We start from the raw sequence: 24,699 nt of genomic DNA, 5'->3' as shown, positions 1-24,699 counted from the left end.
ATGCACGATAGTTGCAAATGGGTTCTTGTACAATTTATCATATATCTAGTGTCATATATATGGATTCTTATGGTAGTGCAATGTATTTTACCATACAGATGTTTATTTTAGAAATTCTAAACATAATATTTTATTATAACCACATATACCTATAGATACTATAATTTATTCTATAATAAAAGCATTAAATAAATAAGTATTATAAATTGATTTGTTCAATAACATTCTTCATTTTCTCTATAAAATATTACGTATTTACATCGATATTGAAATATTCTCAGAATTGAAAATGACGCAGCATATACGAGTGTGTTGCAGTAGTGTAAGGTTTCCACGTGCAAAAATCCTCATTTATTTTATAATATAACAGACTACCCTTAAATATATAGTTGGGGTGAGAACAATCTATATATACGCATGTATATAATTGGAACCAATAAATAACATAAGACCCAATCCAAGATTTAAATGTGACAAAAACTCCAATTTCTCTCTCTTTTTCTGTATATATGTAGTATATACACGTATATTGCGTATTTTTATATATATAAATATAATAGAAGTGAGAAGGCGGCTTCTTTGCAGACGACAATAATAATCATAATAATAATACGCACCGCGATTTTTTGGTTCCAGAAAATACAATAATTTTTAGAGACTCGTTTTACGATTCGCACCCCCGTCGAGTAGCCCTTTGAACCCGCGCCGACCCGGAATACATTACATGAATATATATAAAAACACATTATAAACGTCATATTTTCTGACACATATTTCACGAATTGCCTATTGTTTTTCACTGCATTTATAATACATTTACTTATTATTTTTTTTTTAGAACATGCGTATATATATTATATGCGTATAATATGTGTATGTATATAATTTAAATAATAATATATACTGCCACGTTTATAATAACTAATAATAATCGTATCAAAAAACCACTACAATCTCAAGTAAAAATTATACCAGCTATATTTATATTAGGTATGCATTACGTGGTGGTTTTAGTGCAGATACTGTTAAATATAAATACCTATATACTATATATAAATCGAACTATTAAAACCATAGGTACAACGTATACTGTATATACATATATTATATATTTAATAAAACTACAGTCATAATTATTATGTCTTAGTAATAAATAATATAATAAATAAATAAACTTTAGGTACAGTTTTCAAATTAGTTCATTCTGTCTATACCTATGTTCTATTAATATTTAATTAATTAAAAACGTATAAAAATAGGAATATTAGGTAATTAAGTCGTACCAATAGCTGATTATATATATAGGTATATACGCATTAATGATTAGATATGCTATACAATTGAATTTAGATATAATGTACAGTATATATTACCTATATGTAGGTAATACCTACACCCAAAAGCTTAAACAAAAAGATGTTAGATTAAAAATTCTGTGGTTTTCTTTTAAATATTCATACACGTTTATGTAGGTATAGGTACACTTCGTATTATCATAGTTAAAAGTATTAAATTAAGAGTAGTTATAACTGTAAAGTGTATGCAACTTGATATATTATATAGATGCACTCATCAGAATGTGTTAGTAATAATAACTACAGGAGTCAATTTAAATACATGTTTATATTTTTAAATTGTCTATATTGACCATAAATTTAAAAATAAAAATTCATCCAAAGTTGTTACCTATTTACATTCTGCATACTGTATAAGTATTATAAATTAAAATATATATTTATGTAGGTATATATAGGTTCTACGTAGAAAATGCAGTTGTAGTAGGTAATTATAATATCTATATTTATAAATGTATATTATAATATAATATAGATCCGTAGGTTAAATCTATACAACTATAGTTTATATTTTTTACACTGTACATTATATATACATTATGTATAATAAACAACGTACATTTATATATTTTAAAACATACTCGTAAATTGAAAAAATTTAAAGATAATAATGAAGTGTACCTTTGCATTTATATATAGGTATAGCAAATTATTATATTAAATTGAATAACACTTTTAAAATATTATTAATATTTTTGAAATAGAATTTTAATAATGTACTTTGTGTGTACCAATATGGTACATAATAATAAACGATGTTTATTGAAAACTGAAAAACATTATGATATTATTTATTATCACGCAGCAAGTACTTAGTTTAGGTATATATATTTATATTCGTCGTTAACTCACCACAGACGTGTTGTAGAGTGGTCCACCGGGTACGCGTGATATTGGATAGTCTGCCAACATGATGTTATTTTCGCGTGTGTCCTGTACTGTTAATAGGTATAATGATAATACCTATAGTAAAATATACGTCGTCACTCGCGATCGGCGTAGATGCAAGTGGCGTTAGTGTGCGTGATAGAGTGTACACCGCGGCGCTCGGTGTCCAGTCCGTCAGTATGATAATATTAGTTTTCTTATGACGACCATAACTCGGTGTATTGTTCGTACGACAAAATAATAGTTTCTGTGCGACGTTCAAAATCGGCGATACTCTTCGACTTATGTCATTATGCGATACTATTATTACGTATCAAATATGTTCGATTATATATTACGCATGCGTGTGTTATATTGTATCGGTAACACGGATTTATTCGCTTCGCGGACAACGGAAATCGTACATTTTTCAAACCGGCGCGTGTAAGACGGTGTCCGACAAACGAAACCGAATAACAAACATAATAAATTCGAAAAACCAACAAGAGAAAAAAAACAACCGTGTGAATCGAAACGAAAACAACAATAACATGTACAACGTTGCGCGGCGAGACCGCGGTGACTATATCGAAACGGGCAATGTGTGTAGACTGTTCGGGACCGCGATCGGATCGACTGTACGCGGACGGCGGACCGTACTCGGCTGCGGCGGCGGCGTCTCGCTACAAGTGGGCGGAGCTTATCGGGGTCCCGGCGGCCAATGGACGGACACGCCCACGTTTGGCGTGCGTCGTCGTCGCGTTTCCCCGCCGACCGACCGCGAGTAAACCGCAATTAAATAGGGGCGCCCGGGACACGCCCCACCGCGGCGGTGCTCCTTTGCCCCCACCGCCGCCGACGACACCGCCACCACCGGCGACGGCGATGACGACGACGCTGGGCCCGCCGACACTATATAATATTATACGAGGAGGCGCGCGGCACCGAAAGTGGCGCCGCGCCGGTGTCGCCCGGTCGACGATCGATATTTTACATTTTACCGCGCGGGGCGGCGACGCTGTATTTTCGTTATATTATACTATATAAGACATTATACCACGGTATATACAATACTCGTTTGTAATATACCTAATATATAAACATTATAAACACATACATATAGCTTAAGGTATATTTTATGCGGATAAGTACCTACTTTACTAGTAAAAACAATAATACCAAACGCGCGTAAACGTATTATGCGGCGGTGCAGTCGTGTCACACATTTTATACGCGCAGTTAATATCTGCTAATAATATCCATATAGTAGGTATTATAACCTTTTAGGTTGGCTTTTGACGGATACCGCCGCTTGTCGGTCGTTTGAGCTGATCCGATGACTCGCGGCTAAAGGTACCTTTACTATATACGTATAGCAGGTATAGACTCCACTTATATTATAAAAACGCATCATGTAAAATAATATTATGTGCACATTTATCGTTTATATTTCGACTGTATAAATTTAGCGCGGCTTTTATATACCTATCATATGTTAAGGTACTGCGCAAATTATATTTCATTCTAGGTATATAGGTATATTTTAAATATTTTAATACAGCAGGCGTAATATGTACTATATATCTATAGCTACTTTGCCACTTAAGTATAGGTACCTACAGTAGTTACATGCAGTAATATCAGTATATCACTGTAACATGTGTATGCTAAAATCATATTTATATATAGGCTGGTCGTTATAATATTGCCGCTGCAGCAGACCTGCAGTTTCGGGTGATAGGTGAAAGAGAATATATATATTATCAATAACCGAATTCAAAAACAGTTTTTTTTAATTCTATATTTATATCATTATAAATTATTTGAAATAAATCATATAATACTAATTTAAATGATTATTTTTGTAAAGCATGCTTAAAAATATATATTGAAAATCCTACTGCAGATGTTTCCATCCCTGAAAATTACCCGATCGGCACCCTTAGTAGGTGGTCTGCACAATTGTTATAACCGATATACAATATATATATAATATTATGGACAGCATTGTAGGTTTATATCGTATATGCCATACGGTCTAATGTATATTCCGCTTTATATATAAACCGCGCGATTTTGCAGCACGTGCTGCGACACACGTGTATTATTATATTGCGTAATACGCACGCGCATTAGCGCGAACATATAGTCGCTATATATTCGCTTAATATCTAATATATACCTATCTAATAATAGTATATCTATATAGTATATATAGTATATATATAAAAAAATACAATACGAATAAAAAGTGAATTTAAATTAATTTATCTTTTTATTATTATTAAAATAATATAATAATTTTGATTTAGATATAATATGCGCATATTATAGTTCAGTTGATTTGTTTTTAAATATGCTATAGATGATTTCAATTATGGTGTTACAAACAATGTATACATTTTTAACATAAAATAAAAATATATTATTTAATAAGCAGTACAAAAATAACTGGCCGTGTCAACATACAGTATACAATCAATCTAGGCATATATATATATATATATTAATATGTAGGGGTAATATATTTATATGTCTATCATTGATTGTATAAATGAGCTATATATATAGTAAATAATAATATATAGTTTATATAATAAACATAAGTACTATATAATATGATTATGTAGGTATAAATATATATATATATAAATTATGTATATATAAGTGTATATTGTAGGTATATACATATTATAATATATACAATATATAAGTACGCATCTATAATATATATGTCGTAGAAATATAGTTAAATTAGGCATTTTACTAAATACCTAGGCATATAATAATTATTATATAATATATAACTATATACAAATGAAACATTTTGCATTATTTTAATAATTTATAACTATATATTTTCTAATTATTATCTATATTGCTATTTTATACAAAAAAAAACTATGTATTATATATTAATAAGTAAATCACGTAGGTATATGAAATATGTTTAATTTCGTGTATAAATATGATTTTAAATATAATATTTTTATACAATTTTACTATATGCCTACGACATAAATATATAAAGAGCTCTGTGCTCTGTCGCATTTATATTATTGTGTTTAAGTGATATATATATACATCTGCTCAGAAAATATAAACATCATTATACGTACCTACGTATATTATATAGTAGCGCGTATTATATAACAGAAAATCGCACACGCAAGTATAATTAAATATTGATGATGTAAATATATTTAATGTGATGGTTTGCTATAATTGACTTGCGAGTCTTTATACAATATATAGTTGAAAACCATCATATTATATAGACCAAACTGCAGTATACGTATACCTACCATCCATTACAAACAATACAATTTATATGAACCACAACCTATTAAATACATACCTAAATATGTTTGATGAATTTTCGCATTAAATTAATTTAAAGTTATAAAAACGCTCATGCAAAGCATATATTATTTTCTTTGGGCGTAAACAAAAAACCATTAATCATTTGTAGTATCAACTATCGCAAAAATCTAAATGTTTAGTGTTTAATTATTATATCTGTTATTATTTAATTTACCGACCGTAGTCATTAGTCGTCACAATATGAGAAATTTAAAATGAATAATATGAATGCTAATTTATAAGTAATATACCTATACGCTATAATATAATATAAGTACAACTTATAATGTATAAATACTATATCATATATTTAATATTTATAATGTTCAAATATATATTGATATATATATATATACCTAACCTATATATATATTATATATAGATATAGATATGTAAAAACTAATAATTTCCCACCCTAAGTTTTTTTAATTCAAGTATAGGTACAAAGTAATACAAATTATGTTCATATATTGTATGTACATATGTACCTATATATGAATACAGTCCAAACACAGCATTATATCGTTCAAAAAGTTAGATATTGATATGTTAAATTAAAATATTGTTTTATTGAGGAAATACACTTATAAATATTTGAAAGGTTTAAATCTTCATTTATTTATTTGGCCACTATATATTTAAACATATATATATAGGTAGCTAAAATACTGCTTAAGTATTAATAATATATAGTTATTGGTGTTATATTTAAACGTTTATACGTTTAAGTGTATTATATTAGTTAATATAGCTTAACTCAATAATTTAATATTAATATTACAATGCATTTAAAAGTTTTTAAACGAATATTAATATACATGTATACCGTTTTGTTTTACTTGTTTGGGACGTTTGCGTTATTCGTCTATATAGATTACTCTAAATTGTGCAGGCTCGAATGAGACCACTGATCTTAATAATGAATAATAATAAGTTATTAGAAATAATAGTAAAAAAAATAATTGAATCGAATTATTAATCTGAATAATAGCGATAGCAGTCACCAAACGTAGGTATAAGAAATCCTAAAACCTAACTTAAAACCAATTCTTGCCTATATTCAGCGCTCTCTAAGTGGCATGCTACAGGAAGTATAAACATATAGGTATATAATAAAAATGCATATACTTGTACTGCAATACTTATTGTACTACAGATAATATTTTTTAATATTTTGTTTCTACTTCAGTTTTACTAATAATTGTATAAGTATAAAACAATTCACTCGTAAATATAATATTTGAATAAAACATTTATTAAAATATACATATGTATAGTACACATAGATATGCCTACATAATAACTATATGGTATGTACGTAAAATGAAGGTAAATTTATACATAGTTTCACATCCATTATTTACACCATTTATAATAGATAGGTACAAGGTATTTCATCACACGTACAAAAAAAATGTTATTATGATCCTGATATAATGCAATATAATTATTAAACAACACAATATAGTCAAAAATAATTAAAGGAGAAAAAAATTACCGTTTTGTAAGAAATACATTTAGAAAATTAGTTTTTTTTAACTATTATTTCGTGAGAAAAGTCGTACATGAAATAAATTGCTAACAAATTACAATAATCAACTTCTGATAAATTTGTAAATATCTTATTCTTTATTGGTATCTAGTTATACAAAAATAATAGTGCAATAAATGGAATTAAAAGTACACGAATGCGAAATTTATGTGTATTCGTATAAAAAATAAAATATTTAAAGGTTTACGTTATAGCTAAATGTGTTTTATTTCTTAGATACTCGTAATATTTATCGCAGATACAAACCAAACGTAGAAAACTATAGTATATTATTCGAATATATAGAAACAGTATAGTTGAAGATAAAAACTAAAAACCAGAAAAAGTTGATGATAATGATGATGATATAATAACAAAAAAATGAAGAAGCTATAATTGAGTATTTAATGACGAGACCGTGTGTTTAACGAGTTTTTGGCCAATTGAATTTTACAATGTGAATAGTAGGTATACCTTTATAGATTATACTTATACGTGTGACTGTGTGTGTGTTTGTGGAACAGTGTGAGAGCGACGGACCAAATTTCTATTGCAATTTCCGCTACCCCTATATTTAAGGTACATTAAACCGGTTGGGTTTGTTCTTCTGTATTTCTGTTGTAATGGGTTCGATGTATAGATCAACCGGCACGTAGGACCGGACTCCGCAGTTTCTTATATGCGTACACAAAGTGAATGAGAGAATAAACAGACGGACAGGCAGCCGGACGGAATGAACGCGAGAGGGGAGAGAGAATAATATATTATATATAGATGGGAAAAGAAAAAAATACCGCCATCAAGGAGGAAATCATTTGTCCTCAGCAGCAGCGGTCGTGTCTGCATCAGAACCGATTTTTCAGCGATCTTTCGTCGTCGTCGGCTTAATGATACGACCCAAAGGCGCCACCGTCGTAGTATATATATTCGACGCGCGCGCACACACACACAGATACAGACACAAGCTCGTTAACCAAACATTAGGCGCTTTCTGGTACCTCCCCTGTTATCTCCTCCACTACACCCCACCTCACGGCACCACCCACATTGTGTTTGTATATACTATATATAAACGATACACACGTATACACACAAATGTACATGCATGGCGTATCTATCTATACATATACTCTGCGTAGCATATTTAATTTTCGTGTTTTCATAATGTATAACTATATATATATAATATGCCGCGTGCCGACAAAATTAATTTCGTGTAATCAATTTCCCAGATCACGTATATATATGTACGTATGTACGCAAGTCGCATATTTATGTACTGTACTGGTAACACACGCGCATTAGGTATATATTGTATAACGACAGAGACGCTTAAAATATATATATATATTATATAATATATTATAAAGGAGGAGCACAACTTGTTTGGACAAGTCAGAGAGTAAAATGAATAAACATGGGTAAAAAATATAAATAATATGGATAGGTACTGATAAGTACACAACACCACAATAGTATTATATATATATATATAGTATATATACCTAGTGGTTTTCTACTTTTGGCCATTCGTGCACGTCCTGCAGCGGCTGGCTGGTGGGTGCTAAATACGAGACGTGGAAAAATCGACCGTCGTTAACAAACTAAATATATTAAAAATACCGACGTGTATATACATATATTATGTATAACATCGTAAACTCGCGCGTCGCGTTTCAACCGGCCGTTTCATTTGTTTTAAAAATGACGCCACTATACTTATTATAGGTATATATATATATATATATACATAACATTTAATGTATACGTGTAATGTGTATATATTTTAAATAGTATACGCAATTCACAAACTAGATATTGTTAGATAATTATATATTAATATAATATACCATACATATGGTCAACGTAAGTCTGTTGATGTAGGCACCTATAGTGACATATACCACTAAGCATGATTCAACTTCTGTCCAAAAACAAAACATAGTATAACTACCATATAACTACCATGTACTGGCGTGCTCAGTGTTGCAACTAAATTCTACATACTCTATACGCATACATAACTTTCAAACAGTAGAGGTAATCGAGTAAAAATGTATAAGGTTTAAGTGGTTTAACGATATCACTTTATTAAGAGGTTCGACGAAATGTTTACTGTGTACATGTTATATACATTATTTAATGTTCTTAAACTATAACTAATATAATAGAATTATATTGTACCATATAATTCCTTTATGTTTGTATAGCATATAGGTATATATATATATTTATTGAATGTGCAACTATATAATATAAATATAATTTGGAAATATATTTTAATAAATGTGATGACTATAGAACACCAGTCAAAAACCTTTAGATTTTAATCTTGAAAAAGTAAATATGTTAATATGTTTTATAAGTATACTATATACAATATATATACATATAATATAGTCTATAGGCTTGTACATGCAGTGTGTCTAGTTTAGATAATAAAAGTTTTGTACATCTGATAAATAACACTACCTACTTATTATTTCGTTGATAATATTGTATGCTCTATCAAAAACGACAAATTTGATACTTAAAATATGTATATTTTATTATATATTAACATTTTCTAAGAGCAAGAATAATATTTTAACTGAACATTTTTACATAAATAAATTATTTGTTCTAATTTATACTGTAATAATGATAAATACCTATATATTTTAAAGATATATACTTATTATTATTAAAATCTATATTGTAGTATAAATATTAGTATCGATATTATATATATTTTATAAATATATATCCCCTAATTATATTTATAAATAAAATTGTATTTTATTAGAGATCATTAGACATAATAATAATTGAACATTTTCAAAACTTAATAATTTGCTAACAATTATTTAAATTTTAAATTATTTTATTTTGTACCATACCAAAAATAAAAAGGTTTTCAGTCGAACGAAATCAAAATGAAAAATCTTTAGTTTTCAAATAAAACTACTTATTGTTCTGTCCCAATGGGCAATAATATTAACATCAGATGCTTAACGTGTTCAGTATATTATTCCATTATAATCAACATATAATATTGTACCTGCATATAATGCGGCACTCACTACTCGCGCGCTGAACACCACTATACGATCCATAAAGTATATAAACTGCATGTATATAGCCTACAACAGGTATAACATAAATACCTATAGTAAGTAGGTATACAATATACATGTATATTATAATATTATTGTTGTTTTTATTATTATTATTATCATCATCATCATTATTACAATTGCATAGACAATGGGCAATTTTTGACAGGATTGCGGTAACGGATTGCTACCGGAGGTGACACGTGCGAGCGCGTTTAACTTGGCGAGGCGCGTAGAAATATCCGATTATTAGGGAAACGCGGACGGCTACCGACGGGGCGCGACGATTTACCTATCTACATATTATATTTTATATACATATATATATATACATTATACATATTATATACACAAGCGGTCCGCAGCGATATATACAACGTGGGGCGGAGTACTTTTAAGCACCGAGTATATATTTAAATGGGTGTGCGCTAATGCTTGTTTATACATATATATATATATACATATATAGTTATCGGATGTGTTCATATATAATAATATAGTATATGTATGTATATTATGAGTGTGTATACGAAGCTAAAATAATAATACTGAGAAAGAGCACATTGGACATATTCGACAAGGTGCCCGATGCGTATATTAATACAACTATATATGTGTATATTATATATTATATTATTGACTAATTGAACGCATTTTAAACGCCACACACACTCACACCTCCTATACATAACTAACCATTATTACATCATAATACACGCTGCCGCACTAATGATATTAGACGAGTTTTGTCTATACACGAGTATATAGACTGGGATTAGGAGTTTTTTTTTTTTGCCAAAAACAAAAAAAAAGACCCGGGGGCGTGAATCACGAGAATTAATCTAATGACCGAACAAATTAGTATGTGCTGTGTGTGTTTTTGTATATATAATATTCACCAATCAATAACAAATTATTTGTAACATAAACTATATAGCCATTATACATTTTAATCGTATTATATTATTCCTAAACGACGTAGGCATGTACTTATAAAACGTTTTTACATTATCTTATAGTTTATAGGAATGTAATTTTAGAAGTAGTATAGATAGTTACACTTAAATATATTTAAAATATAATATTATAATATACAGTTGCGGTATTTCGTTTCAGCATTATAGTATAATAAAAATTTATAACAGTGTTTATGCATTTGGTGAATACCTACAACAACCAACAGTTAATTAAAAAAAGTAACTAATATAATGAGTTAAACATACTTTATTTTATAAGTAAATTATTATACATGTATAAGTTACATATATTAATATATAAAAAAAAAAACCCAGGGAAATCGTTCTGATGCATAGTAGGTCTCTCCGGTAATACCTATTACCTTACTTTAGGTATAAACTCTGATTCAACGACAGCTATGTGCATATAAAATGGCATATTGACATATTGTGTACAGTACTCAAAAGCGGATGATCGTGATTTTCTCCACTAAAGAAACGTTTAATCGTTTGATTCCCATTAAAATTGTTTTAGAATTACCGCCCATGAATATTGAATACGTAGTGCTACCTATATATACATGACATTGTGTAGTGTGACCACATTTCATCGACAAAAATTTCTACTATGAATATTTTCGAATATCATTATACTTCCCGTTTTCCGAAGATTATACGTGCCGAGAATGCATTAAGATAGGGCACATATAAGACGTTATTTTATTTATAATACATTCACAGGTTCCTTATATGGATAGATCATAGATAGGTAATTATTTTCATACTATTATATAAATTAAAACTAATTGTATTTGCATAATTATATAAAAGTTTGTAAACTTCAAATGTAATCTCGGTAGTCCTTGGTGGCTTGGTGCACCCATAATGCACAATGCACCTATAAGTTCTACTTCATAGATAACCAAGTAGGTATACGCACGAGTTTGAAAAATATTAAAACTATTTAAAACCCAAAACTGTCACCTAGTGCAATTTGAATTAATGACGCATTGAATTTCCGACCATAATCTATTTTTTTTCGAAGTAGGTACAATTAATCATGTGTATAGCATGTGTATAGTGTACATAATTTATATCATGCGTGTATGCGTGTGTGTTAATATCCCGCAGTAAAAAGTCATCGAGTTGACTAAAGAAAAAATCGACACTGCACATCATGTACCTACACGGGTTGATGGGGTGTATCAAACATGATCTGAAATGTTTCATCCATGTTAGATGAAGCCCAAATATTATATGATGACAATTTGTAGTAAGTATAAATATGTATAGTATATAGTATATATACTTCCAAAACGGAAATGAATAAATTAACCGTTATTATCATACTATATCGAGCTATATATAGTAGAGTATTTATAACATGTTTATTAAGCATTTAAAATGTCTTACCGGATGAGGGGCTTAAAATGTAATCAAAAAATATAATATTTGTCATCGTCTCATCAAAACATTTATAAATAACTAGGTATATTTTACTCTAGTGTCTAGTTAATATACTTATAATAATAAAATATAAGGTATTTAGGAAGTAACCAATTCACGTGATTTAATAAAATAAACATTTTTAGAAGATTAAAAATACATGTGTATTGAGTATAGTATTTTAATAGCATCATATAATTATGTAAATATTAAATATTTCATTTTATTATAACTCGTATTTGTCATTAAGTTTAAACATATATTTAATTGAACTTTTAAAATAAAAGTAGTTGAATTTTACGAGTATATTATATTTATTCTGTAATAATAATGTATTTTATGTAGACAGTTAAGCAAAAAAAGTTAGTGTATAAGTATAACTTTCGACATAAGGTACGGAGTAATTTATACTTTATAATTTAAAACTCTATATTATAACATAATAAATTGTATTTTTAACTCGATAAGAATAAAATTACTTACGAATTGTTTCAACAACTGCAGTATTTTAACTAAAATTTTGTTACTCATTTAAAAAGTACAATATCACTGAAAACTTTATAATAGCAGTTTCGTGAAAATATCATATATCATAATATTTAATAAACTTTATTTGTATTTATCTAAAGTTAGGTAAGGATAAGATAATTTGTATCGCCATTATTTTTTGTTAAATTTAAAATATTTTAAAACAAAATTTAATTTTTCTGAACATAATGTTATATAAATCACAAAATTATCTGAGAAAACATCATAATATATGTTATTTACATCATTACTTTAAAAATACAATTATTACATTGTTTAAGATACATGTAATACAATAACCTTCAATTTTCGATTAGAGTAATTTTAAAATGAACCTATATATCTATGTATACAACTTATTGTGGTTTAGGAAAATTATAGACTTATAAGTTAAAAAAGATTATAAAATATTGCCGTCATCGTAAACCTAATTAAATAGGTAAACGCTTACTCATGTTTGCACAACTACAGAACTGTGCTTAATAGTACCTACAGACATTATTTTCTTAAATAAAAATTCAAAATATAAAATTAAACTGAAATCTGAATTTTATTGAGTATACCTATATTTATACATTATATTACTTTATTATAGAGTTTTTTGATAAATGTATCTAGTTAATCAAATTATACGGTTTGGCAAATAGATTTCGTTTAATAATTAATTTATTTACGTATTATATTTATTTACATATTATATTATGTGTACAAAAAAAAAAGCTTTGACAATGTACTATCTAGTGCACGCGTGTTGATTTATATTCTATCAAAACTTAAGAGCAGGATACGAGAGAATTTAGGGAGCTCAATGGTTGTGTGTAAGGGTAGAGGAGAGGGGGTTAATGAGCTAACGTCATAAATTTCATCGGTGCATAAACAAGGCCGCGACTGATTTCAGTTTTATGAGCCCATAAATATAATTTAGTATGCCCGTTTAGTTCACGCATATAATGCACGCGGTGCGATGTAGGTATAATAATATGCACGTATATATGGTCTGAGAACGTTAAACTTTAATATTTCAATCGATCATTTGCAAATATAGAGTAATAACTATTATATACACATATGTATAATTATTTATGTGCACATGGACGATTTTTAGTTACAAATAATATTGATATTATACAGAATAATTATTATTTATTATTTTAAAAAAAATTATTAATTTATAATTTATATTATGTACCTATCCTAGTAAATATCTCATAATAACAAGGCGCCAGCCACAATGTATGGCAAGTGTAGGAGTATGTTTAACATTAATAAATATGTTATATAGGTAATATAGGTATATACCTATATACAATAGATTTTGCACTGACTCTTGCCCGTGAGCCAAATATAAAACATTGTTCATAAATCGCAATAACAGGTTGTATTTATACATCAAAGTATTATACACGTTTTACGTACATCTAAATATTATTATAAAATACGCCCATCGTTTAACCGTTGCATTGTTTATGCACTTGTTAAAAAACAGTATCAACATTATTTTCCAAAATAATAGTAACGAAAGGTTAATAAAATATAGACAAGTATAAATAGTACAAAATTTGCATATTCGATGTAAATTAGTATTATTGAAATAAAAAAAGTATAATCATTAAAATAAATATTTATACAATATCTAATGTATATATAGATTTAGAAATCTGGATGTTTAGTTTTTATTATAAAGGTATTACAAACATAATATATGGATAAGTATGACTATATATATATATACATTGCAATAAGTACGGCACGCGTGAGTTACCTATATCTACATGTTAATATCTACAATGATCGTTTTAATATAGATATATATTATGTATACTATGATAATCGACGAAAAAAAATTCGATTAAAAATTCAATCAATGCTAATATTATGTTGTATTATAGTTGTTGGAATTAAAATAAAAAGATTTAATGAGTTATTAAATTCGCAATTATTTATGTTTTATTCAACTTCTATACAGTCTATATAAATAACCTATAATAACCAATAACTAATAAGTAATAATAGCTAAAAATAAACGAGTTTTTTTAATTGTATTGCCGATTTTTAAATTATCTATTTAATTATAAATGTTTTTTTAATTATTAAAAAGTTTATAAAAATATAAGTTAAAAAATACTATGCTTTTTCCGTAAAGAAACTAATAAGCTATAAATATATCTATAATGGTTATTTATTAACTTTTTAAAGATTTATCTTGAATTAATGTTTAAGCATAAATTATTATTGCTATTCGGTGCAATGACTATAAACAATCATAGAAGTTTAATATCGACAACAAATCTGACTAAATTCATACATGTTTATGTTATCAACTATAAGACCCATACATTATTACTTTTATAATTTTGTATACTATAAGTTAAATAAACACCACAAAATATAATACAAATTATATTAATGCATCTATGATTTAAAAAAATGTAATATTTTTAACAAATTATCATTTAATATTTTACTTAAATATTGAAATATATACATAATGATAATACCACACACATAGTTACCTATTATCTACCTATATATAAATATAATATAATACATTTTAGTAGCTCATATTTAGTGAGTTAATTTATGCACACGTGTAAGTTAACAATTAATTTTAACTTTGATATACAATATACATAGACACATAGTACATAACTTACTATAGGCTATAATTTATATAATACACATATATATACAATACATATATATTTATATAACATAAACTTAACTACAGTTGATAAGGATAATTTGAATCAAGTATATGTATACACTTAATATAGTTGTTTTTGATACTTTATTTACAGGAATTTTATCAATTTTTTGTGATTTTTTTTTTCTCCATACACATCGCAAAGAATTAACTGTTTTTAATTTAAATATTAAGATAAATAACCGTGATATGCAGTACGCACTCAAAATACTTAAATATATAATTAGGTATTTTGTATACATAAAATGACCATGTAAGACAGACATAGGTATATAGATTATAAGTAATATTGATAATATTATTTATTAAAAACCAATATTAATGTACATGGTTGTACTCAGATGCACAATAACTACTGAATATATTTATAAGTCTTACTTTTTCACAGTACAATGCGTTGCAATTTTCGGCTAAATGATAACTGCTATACGGGTACGACATGTCGAGTGTAGTCATTTCGATAATTGGTTATACGCACTAATAGTAATATAATATAATAATATGTGTATGTGCGTGTGTAATACTTCAACTATATAACATGAATATTTGGAGGGAAAAAACAATCACGTAAAACCCGCGAACTTGTATACTTGTCGAGATATCGTTTAAGACTGGTGCAGTATAACTAATAAAAATCTGGCTTATGAAAAAAAAATGTATCTATACCCGTATTAAAAAAAAAAATAAATAAAAAAAGACGGTTTAAACGAGTCTTGCCGTTTCATTGGCTCAACAATAATTAGTCGTTTACTACACCCACACTATATAACCACCACTTTGATTAGTCCCACAAACCGGCGTTCTACGCACCTTTAAAAAAAAATTATTAATTAATTTTTGAAAAACAAAAGCGAAATCATCTCAATACCGCACTTACAAGGTTTATAACAATTAAACCTACCGCATCATCACTGTAAGCTGTTGTATATTGTAGAATATATAGCTTGTTGTATATAGCCTTATTAAAATATATTAGGTACCTATTTATATACACTGAACACCGTTTTATATAATTTATTGCACGTAATCTTTGGTCAAAAAAAATTTAAATTAAAAACCATACACACTATATAAGTGTATGCACAACTTTATATACTATAAATTGTACAATTAATATAATATTGGTATAAATATAAAAAAAAATAATTAACACAGTTCGCTTTACATCCGTCATAGGTATTTCAAAGCCCTTTTGAGCCCTGAAATGGTTAAAATAAAACGCAACAATTAAACCAAAAAATGTATCAATTTATATAATGAATATTATTCTAAGAAAAAAATAAAACATATTAAACAATACGGTTGCAATATTTGATGCGAAAACCATTTAATTATTAATTTTCATGTATAATTAGACACATTATTCAATTGAAAATCAGCCCTAGCCCTAAAAATGGGGGCCCGAAAGATTTAGTTTTCGCAGGGCCCGAAAAAGCTAAATACGTCTCTGGTCATGGATATGTTAAACTTAAATTAAAATCGTTTTTTATTCTTAAATATAATATTAGTTCTTCGTAACGTATCAATTTTCGAGCAGTTTTTTCTTATGTTTAAGGAAATACATAGTATGATAATTGAAAAATCATATTTATATATATGGAGTGTTTAATACTACGTTGTTATTAATAAATATTATATATATGCAATTAAGAGGGATGCGGCACTATTACTCGTGGAGTTAATAATAAGATTATTATTTATTGCTGTTTGAAACTTGCCAAACCAATCTCAAATCATTGGATTTTAAAATAATAGTTAAGAGCTGCATTATTGCGTAATTAAACATTTTTTACAAATATCAAAATATTAAGAAATTATATCCTTATTAAAAACCAATTTAATATTATTACTGTTTTTATTAATTTATGAACATTTAAAATTATGATATAATTTTTAAATATTGTAAAAGTATAAAAAAAGTATAGATAGAGTATAGACTTATATATAAAGGCTCATACCCAGAAAAAATTTTCAAATGGAGGGGGTTATTCAAATCTTAGTAACTGGTGTATAAAATAATATGTAATAATTTCTAAGTTTGCCTAATGCGAGCAATTTTCGGGGGGGACTTTTATGTGGTATGTTTATTAAAAATATATCTATAAGACCACTTCAAAGAGAACTATTCACTCTTATTCTTCATATTATTATTATTTTAACTGTTGAGATAATTATCCAGGCTCTGTAGCAGATGGCTTAAATACAAAATATTGTGTTTGAAAGAAGATAAATTCCAATTCGTATGCTTGTCATATAGATTTCCTTTGCAACTTTATATTTTACTTTCCAAGGATTATGTCTAAAACCTTTGCAATACAACTCAATTTTAAATTGTAAATAGTGAGATTAGATAATATTTGCGTATTTGTTATCATGTTCTTGTATTATTATATAATGTATAGGTGTTAATTTAAATATTGATAATTTATTGATATTCTATTATTTGTATAGGTAACAATATAATTGAAAATATATTAGAAATATTAAGAAAAAACATATTTTACTACTTGTTCGCACGTTTAATATTGACTTTTCATTAAAAAAAAAAAAAGTAATGGAAATTATTAAGTGATTGCGAAAAGCAGTGGTGTTAAAGGGGCGGCATAGGCCAACGCCCGAAACACAGGTCGGCATCATGGGCGTGTATATTTATAGAGAACGCACACAATAGACAAATTGTATCGTCACAGGTAGGTATATAACTAGAAATCATATATATCTAATTCCTTTCATAAAATCTAAAATGATTGTTTTTTTTTTTGATAGATTATTATATACAAAAAAAAAATAGAATGTGTTAAAATTGTGAAGTGCTACTATATATTTTATAGTCGATAAAAAAACACAACTAAATTAGATGGCGCAAAATTCGTTTATAGGCGCCAGAGGCGTTATCCTCCGTGTGCCGTTCTAATCTCACAAATATTGGATTTATTGGTTCGCAGTTACGCATTAAATATACAGGTGTATAGATAAACCTACGCATTACTTACCACCTTACCGGGAACATCAAAAACACTATTTTTACACCAAATAACCAAAATTATTATCATTTAAATCGAAAAATTCAATAGTATAACATTTGATTAATTTTTATAATCTATATATTACCTATACAATATACATGTATTTTTAAATGTCTAATTAAATTATTTAAATTAATCAAAATAATAATAACATTAATAACTATTACAAGTATATAATAAACATAAACATATTATACAATGTAATACTTTTAAACATGTACAACGATAATATAAAATAATTGCAAGAAAATTAAGCACATATAATTATATTATTATTTATTACACCTAATACAAATACAATTATATTTTGTTACAAACTGTGTAGTGTGTAAATATCATGGACTATAGTCTATAAGAGAGGAAATCTATTATTATTATTAAACAATATTATCATTGCTTTTTTTTGAAGATCGTTACTAAAGGACCTATAAGAGATGGTGTTTTTGATATTTATAACAAAAAATTATTTTTATTTATATCATCGTGTACGTACATTATAAGTATTGTAAAGTTGACCTTAATCCCTTTTTTACTGTAAAACGTGTCGCTGGAACTCGATTTTTTTATCGTTCAACACTTAAAAAGGGTTTCGTTAACATAATTTTTAAGCTATTAAAAGGGAGTGATAATGACCGTCATTTATTAACACTACCCGCGTCTATACGTCGACGATATCCAATTTTTTTGTTCGTAAAAGAATAATTTGTTTATATTAATTATTATTACGCATTATTATATGTTTATGCGTTACGATAGTACCGGCACAATACATAATGCGGTGTATATTGTACCTACTATTGTATACCTTTACGCGCTATAGGTAAATTAATTGTAGATGTTGAAAAATAATTTTTTGTATATAATTTTTATCATTAACAAATAGCAGTCTTATTGACAGGAAAATCGTAATTTCCTCCTAACCAAGATAATATTGTAATATATATATATATAATACTATTTTTTCTATTTTATATACAATAATCGAATGTTTATAACCATAAAAACTAATGCGCAAGTGTCTTTAATAATATTAATATTATAATATATTATTATCATATACCTACGTGAAATGAAAAAAAACACGATTGTAATATCGTTTAATGTACGGCGATGGAACACGATTACGATAAATCGTCGTGTGAATGGGTCGGTGAGGGGAGAGAAACGAAGGAAATGGTAAATATTATAATATGCCGTTTATAGGTGCAGAGAAATAAAAAAAAATCGTTCGATTAAATTTCCCACACGCTCGTTTCCTACGGATAACACACTCCGTTCATCGCACAGCGTTTCCGCGGAGGGGATGGTCGTTCATATAATGCGAAATTAACTTTGCGGACGCGTTTTACATTCTGCCGCAGTGCAACGATAATGATAATAATAATATAATGTACGCGATGACCCGCGTGCACTGTAATAACGTTATAATATATTGTAATATTATTATTATTGTCGCGCCGGGGACGTCGGTGTGCAGATTATATCGCCGGTACACCCACCCGCGGTGGCGCGGCGGCCCGACGCGGAATAAATTATCGCGGGAACGCGCCGGTGCCCCGGACAGATCGAGCGACAGCGCGTGCACGCCGTACGGCGCGAAGCAAGCGGCCGCCGGGCACACTGTCTTGAGAGCGCGTCGTGTCTCGCATCGTCGTCGTCGGCTCGTCGTGGCGATGAAAAATATTCGTATATTATTATTATTATTATTATATATAGTGACGATGACGGTCGCGTGCGCGGGAGCAGTTCTATATAATAACAATATAATAAAATATCGCAGCTATCCGTCCCGTCGCGGTTACTATATGCACGCCGCCGCTTATGCTGCTGCTGCTGCTCTGCTTCTGTTGTCGTCGTTCGCACGTGAACAGAGGGCGAACGAGTACGTGTGCGTGCGCGCGTGTGTAAGGAGATGCGTTTGAATAATTACCGCGCGGTCTTTCTGTCCGTTCCACTGGCCACCGCCGCCGTTGAATTGGCTGCGCGCGCGCGCGCGCCCGCTAAATAATACAATAATATTATTATTATATCATATAAATGTGTGTGTGTGTACGGTTTCGTCCCGTTCGTTTGTCGTCTGCACTTGTTAACGGTCGCGGACAATAATTATTTTGCGACGCGTCTGTTGTTTGTTTGTGCATCGCGAGGTCGTTTGTCATATCATATTATATTGTGCTGCACGGCGAAGCGGCCGCGCGTTTTTGCCGATGACATATTATGTCATTATATTATTCCCCTGCTGCACGCGCGCGACCGCCGTGGCCGTATAGCTCTACTCGACGACGACCGCTGCAGCCATCGTATTTATTATTATACTATATCGTGCTATAATATAATATTCGACCCGCGCATACGTAATGACCACCGCGTTCGTGGTTATTACCGCGCGCGGTCGTGACGCGCCGTGTACATAACGGAATACCGCGGTGGGCGTTCTATTATATTATACGTTAAAAGGCATCACAAGTCGATTTTTCCAATTTTTATTATTATTGCGAGACAGCGAAAACAGAGTATAATAATATTGTACCTACGACGTGCTTTATCGTCTTATATACCTATACGTATTATAGATAATGCTGTTTGTTGATTGATTGTGTTACATTTATATAGGTATATAAGTAGGTACCTACTTATATCATATAATATTATATACATATACTATTATTTAATTAATATGCTGCACGACATGCTAATACTATGGGTTTGTCGAGTACTTTCATACTTGTTACGTATATACATGACCATTTTGATAATCCGCGTAACTTTATTTATTGAATGCCCGCGTATATATGTGTACGTACTACGTATACATGCAATTAAATAAGAATCGTTTTTAATCGCAACGCAGCACGAAGCGTGTTATTTGTACTGCAGCCTATAGATGTGCATAATATTATATGTATATCATAAAAACTTTCACGTTTTAAATATACCTACGGCCGCAATACCACCGACCGCCGTAGCATAGTACCTACATTAGGTACTGACTATTGATATAATATGCTATTTGCCCATACACACAGTACATATAGTATAATATAATATAAACGTGTTTAAGTACCAAACTGATCTGATATTTTTTGATACTCTATTAGCTACCAAGCTACGATATACTAACGGTGATAATCACGTTATACCTAAAGACGTTTTGAGTAATTATATCGTTGGATTAATATTCTGTAGTGTGGGAATAAGTTCAATAAAGATAAATATATAATATATTTACACGAATAGAAATCAAAGTGATAATTAAATCTGTTTTTATTGTATATAAAGATATAAGTGATATAACATTATATTATGATACGATATAGTTGGTATATGTATTGACGTATTGTTATTATGATAGTACCGTTGGCACCTATAATACGTCATTTAACTATAAAATCACGAGCAAAATAATTATAAAACAGAAACAAGCGTGTAAAACATCTATTTTAATTTATACATCAGTTGTTTTGTTTTAAATGTATTATAATTTATAATATATATAGTACCTACATTATAAAAGTATTAAAATATATAAAAATAACGACTATCAAATTAATTAACATAATTAAAATTGAATTAATTCTTATTTTAATATAATTTTAGTATCACATTATTATACAATGGAGGACTCTTATTAACTATTATAACCAATAATAATGGTATCAGATGGCTGCAACGCCTGCAACCATCACACCATTCGCACCTCGTTTTGAAACGTCCAAAATATAATAGGAATGTACGCATATGGAAATCAATAAATCATTCTATCAATAAATTATTAACCTACCTATAACAATATAATTTTATACGCGTATATTTATAGACTATAGTTAAATGATTACAGGGATCATTAAAATCACAAAGTATCCGAAGACATTAGATATTTCACAAAATATTTCAGTAAAATGTCCACATTTGTCTTCATTTTTCACTAGTGTAATTGTTTTTTTTTTTTTATGTAACAGCACTGAAATGATATATTTGCAATATGAAGCGTTTGATAAATACGATAAATACTACGATGAATCTCGCTTCGCAGTTATGGGGAATTGCGGAAACTAAAAAATGTATACTAGGTATTTATTTAACCAAAAGCTTATATACTTCAAGTTTGCGGTTAATGGTAAGTAAATAAAAATTAGTAAACTGTTATTAAGGTAAGTTTTAATTTTAATTGCATATTTTTTTTTACCTTTTATTAAACAAAAGTAATTTTAAAATAATATTAAAAGTTATTTTTGCTGATTCCCTAGAAAAAAAACACTGCAGCAACCAGCAGGTGCATGTACATGACCCTTATAAATCAATTATATTTTTACTATATTTCCATAGACAGCAATCTATATTTTATTCATTTAATATTTTATGGATTATGAATTTTGTAATTTTATAATTTACTTTATACCTGACGTGTTTAATACACTACACGTCTGCACGGAGGCATGTACCAATTATGTTAGACCCTTCCGGGAAGGTTCGCCGGAAATGAGAATTATGATTTTAATTTTTGTATACAATATATACCTACTGTGATTTAGAACATAACGTTTTTTCATTATCCATTTTTAAACTTATTGCTGAGTTTTATATTGATTTTGTTTTATTTTAAGAAAACTAAAAATAAAAAATTACGCTTTTTTACGACTGCTTTGAAAATTATATAATATATTCAAAGGTTGTACAGTACGAATATAATACACACGCGACGATTGATTCAAGTCATTTTCACACTAAATAATACAAAAACCCATGAAATATTCACCGCGCGTGACCTCAGGGTTAAGACCGTGCGTTATTGATTGGCCGCGAGAACACACTCACACAAGCACGCATAATATATACATCACACGGAAGTTACACGACACACACACACATACTATATGCACGTGTGCAATGTACATTATTATTATAATATAATACCTAATACAGTAATATACTGTTTAGATTATAACACGTTATAATAATAAGGCCCAAAGCTGTTCGTATATATGTGTATTTATATATACAATCTCTTGCCGGTCTGTACTTTACCTATCGGTACGTTTTACTTATAGACGAGAGAGTACATGTAGGTATAGCCGTATATATAGGTACACATACCTTTTTATACTATTTTTGTGCACATTACACACACGCACACGCCACACACTGCTGCAGTGTACAGCCACGTACAACTCCTGGGTACCTATATAAATGTGTATATACGTGTATATAAAAAAAAAAAAAATCACAAATAATATTATTATATTATGCAGCCAATGTTTATGTAATTTACGACTTGTAACAAAAACGTTTTGTATAATATTACGCGCATATATATACATATACACATATAATAATATTATATACGCGAATGTCTTATTGCGTTGTGAAGCGTATAGGTAACCTACCTACCTACCTATATCACATGGTGTACTCAGTTTGTGTGTGTGTGTGTGTGTATGTATGATGTATATTGATGTATACATAAATATAACAACCTGCTGTATATGAAATATGAGACGTGCCACACAGCCTCGTCGTTCCGCGCGCGTATATTGTAGGTAGGTATAGACGAGGTGTACACGTATAATAATATGTAGTGCGAGTGAGAAAGAGTTGGACGAAGATTCTCCGTGAGATAACCCGGGCGAGTGGACCCTCGTGCGTGTGCGTTTGTATGAGTATGTGCGCGCGCGCGCTCGCGTGTGTGTGTGTGTATGTGTGCGTGTGCGTGTGCGTGTGCGTGCGCGCGTATATATACAATCCGTCCGGATGGACGGGACGAAAATTTACAGGCTATAATTACAGGGGAAGCGACCGTATTTAATTATAGGCTTAGGGGGATTATCCTC

The 24,699-nt window shown here is 29.0% G+C and overlaps 1 protein-coding gene across 3 annotated transcripts in view; it reads right to left on the bottom strand.

Moving 5' to 3' along the window:
• LOC132923916 (transcription factor Sp9-like) overlaps positions 1-24,699 on the bottom strand; it is a 70,482-nt gene that overhangs the window by 16,214 nt on the left and 29,569 nt on the right. The window contains exon 1 of one of the 3 annotated variants that reach the window (XM_060987933.1): positions 16,224-16,462. The exons of 1 other annotated variant lie outside the window; for it this stretch is intronic. In XM_060987933.1, coding sequence (XP_060843916.1) covers positions 16,224-16,301 — 78 coding nt within the window. In that variant the 5' untranslated portion in view covers positions 16,302-16,462. Of the gene's footprint in view, positions 1-2,207; positions 2,884-16,223; positions 16,463-24,699 lie in introns of those variants that run through there. One more of the 3 variants, XM_060987940.1, reaches the window with a different exon arrangement.

Source organism: Rhopalosiphum padi, chromosome 1 (assembly GCF_020882245.1).
Source record: "Rhopalosiphum padi isolate XX-2018 chromosome 1, ASM2088224v1, whole genome shotgun sequence".
NCBI lineage: Eukaryota > Metazoa > Arthropoda > Insecta > Hemiptera > Aphididae > Rhopalosiphum > Rhopalosiphum padi.
This window is presented reverse-complemented; position numbering and strand designations above follow the sequence as displayed.